The 11690-nt window shown below is 37.1% G+C and overlaps 3 protein-coding genes across 3 annotated transcripts in view; 2 read left to right on the top strand and 1 right to left on the bottom strand.

The window, feature by feature from the left end:
* Positions 1-184: 184 nt before the first annotated feature.
* mus101 (mutagen-sensitive 101) lies at positions 185-5832 on the bottom strand. The gene is made up of 13 exons (XM_013308061.1): positions 5635-5832; positions 5110-5261; positions 4897-5029; positions 4610-4717; positions 3915-4174; positions 3277-3452; positions 2781-2878; positions 2587-2700; positions 1959-2186; positions 1468-1669; positions 1108-1242; positions 617-801; positions 185-364 (listed from the first exon to the last, which is right to left on the bottom strand). Exons 1-13 carry the CDS (start codon positions 5722-5724, stop codon positions 194-196), a joined length of 2052 nt encoding a protein of 683 aa, XP_013163515.1. The 5' UTR covers positions 5725-5832; the 3' UTR covers positions 185-193.
* A 102-nt stretch (positions 5833-5934) lies between these two features.
* On the top strand, positions 5935-7413 carry LOC106114744 (uncharacterized). The gene is made up of 4 exons (XM_013308060.1): positions 5935-6191; positions 6341-6476; positions 6599-6735; positions 6999-7413. Exons 1-4 carry the CDS (start codon positions 6087-6089, stop codon positions 7185-7187), a joined length of 567 nt encoding a protein of 188 aa, XP_013163514.1. The 5' UTR covers positions 5935-6086; the 3' UTR covers positions 7188-7413.
* A 1010-nt stretch (positions 7414-8423) lies between these two features.
* Positions 8424-11690, top strand: part of Alg9 (alpha-1,2-mannosyltransferase Alg9) — a 5318-nt gene continuing 2051 nt past the window's right edge. The window contains exons 1-7 of the mRNA XM_013307845.1: positions 8424-8624; positions 8784-8950; positions 9277-9463; positions 10109-10308; positions 10465-10742; positions 10987-11144; positions 11587-11685. Coding sequence (XP_013163299.1) covers positions 8524-8624; positions 8784-8950; positions 9277-9463; positions 10109-10308; positions 10465-10742; positions 10987-11144; positions 11587-11685 — 1190 coding nt within the window. The 5' untranslated portion in view covers positions 8424-8523. The remainder of the gene's footprint in view (positions 8625-8783; positions 8951-9276; positions 9464-10108; positions 10309-10464; positions 10743-10986; positions 11145-11586; positions 11686-11690) is intronic.

Raw genomic sequence — 11690 nt, 5'->3', positions numbered from 1 at the left:
AAGGTCGTCTTGCCGTGGATTTCTGAGGTCAAAATCTACCTTTAAAACATATTATTATTAACCTCTGTGTTGTAAAAAAAATCACAGGGTTGACGATACATTGTATACATAGATTTCGATGTCAGAAACCCACGGTTAACCATAACATTCCTTCATGTAAATTGAAGAGTAAACAAGAAATTGGTATAATGACTTACGTGGCGCCGAGCAGCTTGGCGAGCTCATCAAGGAAGGCGCGCTCGACGCCGCTATACGTGCTGAGGCTGGCCACGACGCCGGCCAGCGGGGCGCCGCGCCACGTCGCGCGCACCGGCCTGTGGTAGTACTGCAGCGGCAGCAGCTCTTGTTGGCACAGGCAGTCTTTCTGCAACAAATATTCAATTCTAACTAAAACTATGATAATCGATACAACGTGACAATATAATTTTTTTTTACTTGTCGCATTAAACACGATTCAGAAAGACATCAGATTTTTAACTAAGGAATATTTTGTGTGGATTTTAATAAAAATATAAATAATTCTCATTCTCATAAAAATTTTAATTAAAATATATTTAAAAAAAAAACTCGACGAAGTTATCAAAGAAATATTTATGTTGAAGTTGTATTTGCTCACCACCCAGAATACTGTGACCGGCTCAGCGGTAGTTGTAACAAGGTCGTCGGGGTCAAAGTCCAGTGGCACGAGGACGTACGCCCCGCCCGCCCCCGCCGCGCACAGCACGCCCCCCGCCGCCGACACCTCCGCCCCCACCTCGCACACCGCCTCCTCCTCCAGACCCTGCACCTCCAGCTTCACACCTGAACATGTCCACCAAGCATGTCATCACCTCTGACATCACTCCGACCATAGTCCTCGCCAGACGTTGACTTCATACATCTTTGAATTTCTTCTTTCATAATAAGACGTCGGAATGAGGAGAAAAATTAAAAGCTCTTAGTAGATGGCGCTAGCATCAAGAGTGGGCTGTCATCTGTCATTAGTCAAATTAAAAAACAATGTTTATTTTTTTCGTACCATCTCCATTCAACCGATCTAGAGTTACCTGGTAACATACATCCATCCAAACTGTCATATACAAAAAAGATTGTATGAAATAATACAACCTCTGAATATCTGTTCAATCTCTTCAGTGGGATCTTCTGGCAGATCCTCGGTGATGTCAGGTATCCCGGGCTGCAGAGTCGCGTTGGACGCCGCCATCTCCGGCGTCTTCTCTCTCACAGCTTCCGGTACATTTTCTATATCATAAATAGCCTGAACACATTTGTATACACAATAGCCCTCTCTTTATATATTTTTATATAAGACATGTACCAATTCCACTGATCGTAACTGCTAATCGATTAGTGGAAAAGGGGCTAACTTTCAAATTTAAAGTGGTTCAATGGTCACCAAAGGTTTCTTCAATGGTAATTAAATATGATCTTCACTAAGTTAAATGTCTTACAGTAAAAGTGACTCACGGCTTAAGTAATGATTGACGATGTCATCGTGGTGCTCCGGGTGCTCCGGGTGCTCCGTGGGAGCGGAGACGCAGGGCTCCGGTGTGGGCGGCGGCAGGCGGAGCAGCTGCAGATTGCGCTTACTCATCGGAGATGCAGCCTCCGCAAGAGGCTTACGAGCGCTTGACTTCACCGGCGTTGATGGCTCCGGTTCCATTAAAAACTGCAACAATACATAGTTTAAAAATTATAATTACTAAAGCAGCCACCAGCATTTTTTTTGCTGTATATACTAGCTGTCGCCCGCGACTCCGTCCGCGGCGAATTAAATAAACACAGACATCCATCCTTCCATATAAACTTTTATATTTATCTATCATTGATGGCATAATTTAGTTACCGCTTTGCACAACAAAATCGACTTATGGTTGATTTCTGACACCAAAATCTTATATTATTATCAAAGATAACAAGTTTTTGGTTTCAGAAGCCAACGATTAAATATAACTAACCTCTGTCTCAGGCAGCGGTCTCCCGGCTTCCGCACTGCGCAGCAACCACACCGCACTAAGCACCGGTACAGCCGGCAGTGCGCGCGCAGCCGCCGCCGCAGCCGCACGCGTGCCCGCAGCCGCGTGCGTCACGCGCTCGCCCGCACCGTCGTACCGCACGCCCCCGCACCGCGACACGCACGCGGCTGCGCGCTCGCGACACAACCCCTCTAGACCACTCACCCAGATCTAATGCATATTAAATAAATATACTACTACCAGTAGCCCACGACTTCGTCTAGAAATTATAAAATACTAGCTGTGGCCCAGGACTCCAACCGCGCTGTATTTAAAAAAAAAACTAAATTATTAGCCTAAGTGTCCTTCCAGATTGTTCTACATCTGTGCAAAATTTCAGCGAAATCCGTTCTGCCGTTCCAGAGATATCTTCAAACAAACATCCATCCATCCATCCAAACATTCGCATTTATAATATTAGTAAGATAGCCTGTTACCCGGGGATAATGTAACTTACTAAAAGTCAAAGAATTTTTCAAATCGTTTCAACAGTTTCGGAGATTATTAAGTACAAACATACAAATAAGTAACATTGAAATAATGACTTTAAAGATTTTTTATTCCAACTTACACAAAAACCATCAAAAATAGGTCCAGCCTTTTTTAAACAGCTCATGTCGAATTTCTCAAATTCGGAAATAATTTCTCTGTCGACGTCACTCAATCTTTTGCTTTCTTGTGACAGCTGGAAACAAATGTATACAAAAACTAAGTATCTTAACAAGTATCGATACATTAAAGTATTTTAAGTTAAATTGCAATTACCTTTCCTCTACCCGATAATGTTGTCAAATCAACAGATCTAGTTTCATCGACAAAATTACTAGGCGGTCTAGAATTTGTTATCCTAGAGAAATTAAGACCTGAAATACAAATAATTATGTTAGCATAAAAATAGTTTAGTTGTAAGCAGTGGTATAGTTCTTTTCAAATATCTTGACAGATCAAATACCCCATATATACCTCATAACACCTAATATTGAGTTCCGCGAACTCGCGCAAAGTTAAGAGCCGCTAAAATATCTTAAAACATTTATATCTGTTTTTGGTATCGGTGGGAAATCTTCGAAAAGATACCCTACAACAAACTAGACTTGACATGGTTTTGTGGGGTTTGACCTACTAAACCCCCCTTGGAGGACAACCTCGATGCAATAGAAGCATGTTCTAGATCTCTAAGGAATGCATTGGAACCCTCAAAATATTGATATCTACTAAGAGATGGAATTGAGTGCAAATTGTAATTCATTAATTAACTTACTCATATCAGGCAAGCGGTGCTCAGCTAAGGGTGATGACGTCGAGGCACCGAGCACTTTGTACTTGGCCATAGGCAAGGCAACGCCCCGCGCTGCCGAGTCCCGCACCCAGCCGGGCACCACACAAGCTTTGCCATACTCCAGCGCAGCTTTGTACTTCTCACTGCCCACGTTGTCTCTGATACATAAACAATATACATAAATACTACAAATAAAATAAAGTTACAATAACTCTTTCATAACACAACCTATGCATATTAGTTTTTAATAATAAAATATGAACTTTATCTTAAAACAGCATGAAGGGTAAAAATAATGGCATGGAAGTTTTTTTTTTTCGCCATCTTCTCCTTTTTCTATTATCTATCTACTACTATTAACATTAAGGAAATTGCAAGATATTATATTAAATTAATCAATCAATCAAAACCTCATCATGTACCAATGTGTTTTTCCATTTACATATCTACATTTATCCGACGTTCTTATGGTGAAGGAAAACATCATGATGCAACCTATCTTTGAATTTCTTCTCAGATATGTGGGAAGTCAACCAATCCACACTGGGCCATCATGGATGACTATGTCCATTAGTGAGGACTTATAGTGAGCTGATGATGATAAGGCGAACAAAACTTACTTGGTAAGTACCACAACATCGGTGGTCTCACTTTGGAAAGCACCAGAGAAAATTCCTCCATTATCATTGACCAGTGTTGTAATCAAATGTTTCTCTTTCCTACTTAGTCCAGACGTTGTTACATTAAGATTGAAGAATGGTGGTAAGCGATGCTCATTGAAATCTGTTGAGGCTCCATTGATGTTGTATTTAAGGGAAGCTGACCATACCGCTTCTATCCAACTTTCTTTCATTATTGGTATACCTTTCTTTACTGATTGCTGTCAAACACAAATCATTATAGTATGAGAAGCACTGAGCTGGTAAGAGATGCTTGGTTATTTCTGTCAGAAAATAACAGAAAAAACATAACCAAAAATCTATGGTATTACAAGGATCTAGTGACACTTAAGAAACTCACAGTAGAGTGCTAATGAGCTATCATAATTTATAGACTGACAATATTATCTGACCCAGTGAGCTTAAGTCTAACTAAATTTTTTGATAATAGTTTGACTTATGTCTTCTTTTTCGGTCTAAAACAAATTTCATGCCAGTATGATTTATGTATGCCAGTTACGTCAATGGCTCAGTATGTGTTGATGCAAAGGTTAGAGGTAGTTTACTCAGCTCATAACTTATTTTAATTTCTTGTAGTTCTATTACACTATTGAGTTAATATCTATATCTTTTAATAGTAATAATAAAATACTCACAATATACTTGTCTGAAATGACATTATCAGCAACAAGATGCGTTGTATTTTCAGTCAATTCCGGTTTATAAATGCCACCCATCCAGTGCACTTTTTGTTGTATAATTTCCTGAAATTACCAGGAATTATACAAATAGATGAACAAATATCTATCTATCTATCTATCTACTCAGCCATGAGACGCCCACTGCTGGGCATAGGCCTCCCCCAAAGATCGCCACGATGACCAATCTTGTGCCACCCGCAAATATATTATATATTATTTTAAGAGCAGTTACAACTCTTTACCTTTTTTGATTTAGTCAATCCACTAGCGGTTATGATAAGGCCTCTCATAGCAATTGTGAAGACAGGCCCCGGACCCTGTGGTATTGGTGTCCCTTCTATTAATGAACATGCCAAGCATCGTGGTCCCACTAACCTTAAAAGCATAAAAAGTAATTTAAAAAAACTAGCTGTGGCCCATGACTCTCTCAACGAGGAAATAGAAAATTTACTTACAGACATTTTGTTGCCTTTAGCTTCTGAAATATTTCTCCATCAAATTGAGATAAAACAAAAACATCTCTTTTAGTTAGATTATTAAATTCAGTAAAAGTCTTTTCATGTACCCATCTCGGTTTTAAGCCTCCTCCAATGTGTGGTTCACATGCCTGCAAGAGAAAATATTTTAAATTAGAAAAATATTGATAAGAAAATAAAACTTTGTTGATGGATTAGGGTATTCTATAGAATACCTCATACTCCTGCTCAAGTGAAAGAAAACAGGAGAGGGTAGCTGTACTTTTTTTTTTGCTCTGCTTTGATGGTTACAGTAGTGAAGATCCAAAATGTATCTTGCAAGTCGTAGAATAAGGCAATATTAGAGTACCGAAAGGAACAATCTGAATCTAACCAGTAAGTAGCTCCAGCAATAGACAAAGTTACGATCTCGAGCAGGTACGTAAACATTATAACTGTTATGTACTTTAGTAATATTTCTTAAAAGTTCTTGTGCAGGGTAAAACCACGACGTGCTACACTTACTGTAAAAGCCAGTTTCATTTCTTCGCAGCAGTCATCCTCAGAAACACATTCCTTTGGTATTACAAATCTAACATTTATTTCTTCGCTCATTTTTTTCTTGATAAATACTTTTTTATAATTGTAATGTAACTCGCGCGCTAAGACCAATTCATGATTTTGTTTACATCTGTCATCTGTCAGTTTGTCAGTGTAATTTTTTTTAAACAAAGAGTGTGTGTCCAAGACACAGACACATCTCTGTTATTCCCAGTTTGACGCCTTCTTTTATCTGTAATTATCTTTTAGATACTCTTTGATCTGTGGCAGAGAAGATGACAGACGATCGATTTTTTTAAAGTTGTCATAAATAAGGTTATGATCCTATTTATGGTTTCAATATTTATTTAATTTATCAATTAATAAATAAAAGTACAGTAATGTGTTAAGAATTACCGTGCCATACCATAAACAAAATGTTATACGATGATTTTAAACCTATTGTGGACTTACTTCTTAATAACTGGACAGCATTGCAATTAGCTGTTGAACATGGAATGGGTGCACCAGGAGGTATAAAGGTAAGGCGTTGAAAAATTCTAATGAAGTAATTAATAACATTAAAATGATATAGCGAAGAGTCCAGTTGGTAGAATGGACCATATTCCGTACCGTTTACGAATTAAACGAAAACGCATGCCATAGTTCTACCATGGAAACTATGTTTCAGACTGCTCAGCTGATGTCAGTATACATAGCAAGATATTGTGTAGAGAACATTGTTGACAGGGAGGATCTCACAGAATTGTTGGAAGATTTGATGGATGAAGAGTTTGATACTGCATGCCATGACAACTCAACTAAAGGTAAATAGGTTTTTATTTCGTTTAACCTTTTATTGTAGTTATTAAACGATAGGTGAAGTAGTAGCCGATTAACCATGCTATAATGTTACATACACAATTTATATATCAATGTTCAATTTCAGAAATAGCAACGCTACTCTTATTATACCTTGAACTACTAAAAGAAGGCAGACATGATGAGCTCCGGGCTAGAATAGAAGCATTGCCTAAATGTCAGATCTGGCTAAGTGTACCCATGCATTCTTCAGTGCCGCCACAAGTAAGACATTATCTTCTAAGTTTACTTTACCCCAGTATAAACTCTCACTGTGTCAACTGAATATTGATTGCTCCCATGGTAAAGGAATTCCATCATCATGTAGATTTTATTTTGGTACCAATTACAAAAAAAAAGCATGAATGCTTCAATGTATGAAAGGGGAATAGGCAAGAGTGATGTGCATCTGCTAAATCAAAGTGAAGTCTACAAACCTCTATTGGTTAACTTTGTGAATACTGTTTCATAGATTTTTATTTTTTCAGTGCCATGGAAATCCTGATGATGATAGTACCAGTAGCAGTGAAGATGACAATGATAACTGCAATGATCAAACGCAAAACATGAATGGTGGTGAAGCATCATCATCAAGACAGAACAATGATACCGTTGAACCCATGGATGAAGATCAGGATCCAGGATGGATGGTAGTTAGAAGTAGAAGGAAAAAATGAAATATATGTTATAATATTTATTTATATCTCAATAAAATGTGCATGCATTTAAATGCCCTAGACTTACAAAAAGAAGAGAAAAATCACCAGCACAAGTTACCTAAAGTCTCACTGTTAAAGATGTTCTCTTAACTATAATTAGGAATGTTAGTTTGTATATTTGTTGATGAATAAAAAAAAACTTAAACATAGACAAAAATATGAATGTCTGTTCTTCTAAAACAGATATGTTGTGATTATTTTCAACAAATCATCGCAATCGTCAATCATTAATGCAGCATTATGAAGCATTTCCAGATAAAACAATTGAATGTTTAACAAAAACAATAATTTTTAAGTACTCCATAAAAAAAACAAGTAAAATATTAGAAAGTTTAGTAATTTTAATAAAACAATACCTAAAAGGTTGTATATGCATTAATCTTTCAATTTGAAAATTTTCTTAATAACTTTATCATAGAAAAGTAATAAAGATATGAATGATACTAATATTATGTTATTTTTATTAGGTCATATGTACTGGCAACTTCCATTTCCAATGAAGAGCAAAATATGAATTTAATTTACGATTTCTATCATAGTCTCATTTTAAGATATAAGGTAGATGATGAAACAATTGTATGACATATTGTTTAAGTTGGACTGTTACTTTTAACAGTGTAGAAAGATATCTATTATTTTGTTATAACAAAGTACCTACAATTTGTTTAAAGTATGATTAAATAAATGTTGACTTCATTTTATTTTTTATTTTATATAATAAAAGCTGTCGGAATTGAAAAAAAGACTTATTTAGTAGAACTTAGTCTTAAAGACTAAGGTCTATCTCTACATTCATCAATTTTACTGATATTCGTGCAACCATTTTTGAGATACCTTCTAACAAACATCCATCCATCCATCCATCTAATAATTCGCATTTATAACATTAGTAAGATCAATGCTCTTCAAAATTCATCAGAACGAAATGCTAACTTGGGGAATCAATTGATACGATGGATGGATTGTGGGAAAGATAACATGATCAAGAAGGGACTGAGGAATGAGATGACGGAAGATAGATCAATGTAGAAGACGAAAACTGGTGCGCCGACCATACGTGAGTGGGATAAGGACTGGGGTGATGATGTTGATTGTAATTTTTATTGTATTTTTCGTCGTTGGCAGAACATGTATAGCATATTTTTTTTCGTTATTAAAAAAGGTCGTGTTCGAGTTGTCATTGTCAATTTGATATCAAACACAAAACAGACTATTATTTGTATTTTATCTAAAAGATATTTACAAATTAATTTAAGAAGCGGATTCAATTATTTCTTATAAACATATTACCTAAATGCCATTAACAGCTAGACAAAGAAGTATACATAACAAAAATGGGACTAAGAGATCAGCTAGTTTTAGTAAGGGAAAGAAAACTCGTAAATCTAGCGAAAGGTAAAAAGGATTAATAATAAGGCGTAGGCTGCCTACTTTTGGGTTTTAATAATATTAGAATTAATCGTTAAGAATTAAGACTATTAGAATTATGTATCGCAAATATCTAAGTTGTCGTCATAGTTAACCTCATTTACTACCGAAGCGCATTATTTGCAGTGAATTCCTTATGACGAACGCCCCGTCAGACTTACGCAGTATAGCATATCCTGGAGGTGCGGTAGCACTGGGACTTTTGTTGACTTCTCGACTTTTAGCAGCTTATTGGAGCCACATATCAGATTGTGATGAAACATATAACTATTGGGAACCATTGCATTATCTCGGTAAGTGTATTTAAACACTGGCTTTGCAATTATACCTCTTGAAAAAAATAGTTTAGACCAGCATTTGATTATCTTGTTGATTGGGGTATATTTCTAGGTTACTCTATATGTTCGAGAAGGTTTGTAATTTTAAAAACTAAGTAAAAAGGTTCAATGTTAAAAAAAGTAATGTCTTATTACTTAATAAAAAAATAACACAATACATATTTATGGCTAAAGCTATGGTAGTTTTCAGATATCATGGTGGTTCTTAACTTCCTTAGGCTAATAATATATTTAAAAAGAACTATACTTATATTAAAATTAATCACACGTGTATATTTCAGTATATGGCAGTGGCTTACAAACATGGGAGTACAGTCCTGAATATGCAATACGGTCATACATGCCACTGTGGCTGTTTGCGTTACCTGCAAAAATATTGTCCTACATAATGGCTCCTGTAACTGTATTTTATACTGTCAGAATAATACTGGCTACTTTATCTGCATGTGCTGATTTCATGTTTTACAAGTGAGTAATAAGACTATTAAATTATTCAAACTTTCATGAGACATTATAATACTAATACTAACTGATCTAAAAACGGCTAAACACTGATATATATTCGTCCGGTGGCGGTGGTGAGCAACGGGCCGCATCCGCGAAATAATACCACCACTCATCCTCATGAAGGGCCTCCGATGGGCTCGAAACTAGTCTGTGCCGCCACCGGACGAATGTACATGAGTGTTTAGCTGTTTTTAGATCAGTTGAGTAATAAGACTTATTATGTTTTAAATTATATATTAAATAAGAGTGTACAAATTCAAATGAGGCTAGAGAGTCTGAACCTCAGGAAATGGAATGTTGTTTTAAAACTAATATGTGAACCTGTATGTGGAGATGTGTAGATGCCTTAAACTAGAGATTTGACGGCTGTAAACAGAAGTCTGTACTGTCAGCCTTTGCCACCGGGTTACAGTTTTGTTGTAGAATTAGTATAATACAATAAATAATTTATAAAATTAAGTGAAGGTTACTTGTAATACTAAACAATTACAGTTGAACCTGGATAAGCAAGAAACCTCTATAAGTGACAGTCAGTGTTTGGACTTTTTAAGAAAAATATTGCGATCCCTTAGATTCTCACTAATCCAGATTTGTTTGTATATCTAGAGCTATATGCCACGAGTTTGGCGTGCACGTGGGTCGTGTGTGGCTCTGTTTGACACTGCCGGCGGCGGGCATGTTCGCGAGCTCCGCCGCGATGTTGCCATCCGCGTGGAGCTCCGCGCTGGTTGCTGCAGCGCTCGCTTGCTGGTGGCGGAAAAGATATCCATATGCTGTGGTGCTTACCGCTATTACTACGTTACTTAGTAAGTGTATTGTGATTAGAAATTGAGAGATAGATTAATATGAATCAATCATACAAATCAAGTGAAATACTTAAGAGATTTGGATATTTACAATATTGGTGGTTTTATCACCTTTTACTTTCCCTTTAATAATGAGAATTATTTTTTTCCTTTCAGGTTGGCCATTTACTGCAATCCTAGGCTTGCCAATAGCAATAGATATGTTAATAATTAAAAAGCAATACACAGAGTTCATTAAGTGGTCAGTTATATCTCTGTTAGTGATACTGTTGCCTACAGTGGCGGTGGACTCATGGCATTACGGACGTCTCGTTGTCGCTCCATGGAACATTGTCGCATATAACATATTCACTGAACACGGACCTGATCTGTACGGAGTGGAACCCTGGACTTATTACTTTGTTAATGGCTTCTTGAATTTTAATATTGTTTGGGTGAGTTTGATAATAAATATTAATTACATTTCATTTGTACAAATATTTTAAATATTAATATTATTCCTATAATTTATGGCGATTAATATTTTTTTATCATAATGTTTTTTTTTCGCAATTTCTTAAAAAAGAGTTTTAATGCAATATTCCTAATTTGTGTAAATTTAAGCGGGAAAGTCATTTACACAGTTCCTAAACTAGCATTGTTATATCACACTGGGACCTAATTTTTGTACACAAATAGGTCCTTTCCCTGTCGTGCCCACTGTTGCTGGGCGCGTGCACCGCTGTGGCTCCACGGTCCACAGCTCGCGCCGGTTTCTGCGTGCCGTACTGGCTCGCCTTACTGCCCCTGGCGCTCTGGCTGGCTGTATTCATGTTGCAACCGCACAAGGAAGAGAGGTATTGCGGAAATTAAACATTCAGAGGCTCGAAGCAATTTTAAGTGTGGCCAGGGCTAATGTTATGGTTGGGGCGCAACAGCCCAGGGTGCAACAGCCCAGGGTGCAACAGCCCAGGGCGCAACAGCCCAGGGCGCAACAGCCTAGGACGCTGGGCCAAAAGGGGTGCTATAGTAATCTCGTTCAGGGCGCTAGTGGAACTAAAACAGGTACTGGTTTGCGGTTGGGGGGGACTCCACAACACTGCGGTGATCTTGGGCTGCCGAGATATTTGAAAATAACTATACTGTATATATATAGATATATGTATAATGTAATATAAAAAAGTAAATTTTTAAAATATCATTGAGGATTTTTTTCCATGTCAACTTTTGATACTGTGACGTCATATCAAGTAAATAAATTTTGATAAATGCTTTTGCTACAGTGTGACATTGTTCCAGATTCCTGTACCCAGTGTACAGTGTGGTAGTACTGACCGGGGCTATATCACTCGACTGTCTGCAGAAGATGACATTTGCTGTTGGTACTGAACTTTTTAGGTTAG

This window comes from Papilio xuthus, unplaced genomic scaffold, assembly GCF_000836235.2.
Source record: "Papilio xuthus unplaced genomic scaffold, Pxut_1.1 DF828037.1, whole genome shotgun sequence".
NCBI classification, from domain to species: domain Eukaryota; kingdom Metazoa; phylum Arthropoda; class Insecta; order Lepidoptera; family Papilionidae; genus Papilio; species Papilio xuthus.
The sequence above is the reverse complement of the archived record's forward strand: the minus strand, read 5'-3'. Positions and strand labels throughout refer to the sequence as shown.

Excerpts from the sequence above, each read along its gene's own strand:
- mus101 (XM_013308061.1), bottom strand. The coding sequence starts at position 5,724 with ATGAGCGAAGAAATAAATGTTAGATTTGTAATACCAAAGGAATGTGTT. Across the intron at positions 2,701-2,780 it reads CATTATCGGGTAGAGGAAAG|CTGTCACAAGAAAGCAAAAG; the intron begins GTAATTGCAATT and ends ATTTGTTTCCAG. Across the intron at positions 802-1,107 it reads GATTGAACAGATATTCAGAG|GTGTGAAGCTGGAGGTGCAG; the intron begins GTTGTATTATTT and ends GGACATGTTCAG.
- LOC106114744 (XM_013308060.1), top strand. The coding sequence starts at position 6,087 with ATGTTATACGATGATTTTAAACCTATTGTGGACTTACTTCTTAATAAC. Across the intron at positions 6,192-6,340 it reads GTGCACCAGGAGGTATAAAG|ACTGCTCAGCTGATGTCAGT; the intron begins GTAAGGCGTTGA and ends ACTATGTTTCAG. Across the intron at positions 6,736-6,998 it reads ATTCTTCAGTGCCGCCACAA|TGCCATGGAAATCCTGATGA; the intron begins GTAAGACATTAT and ends TTATTTTTTCAG.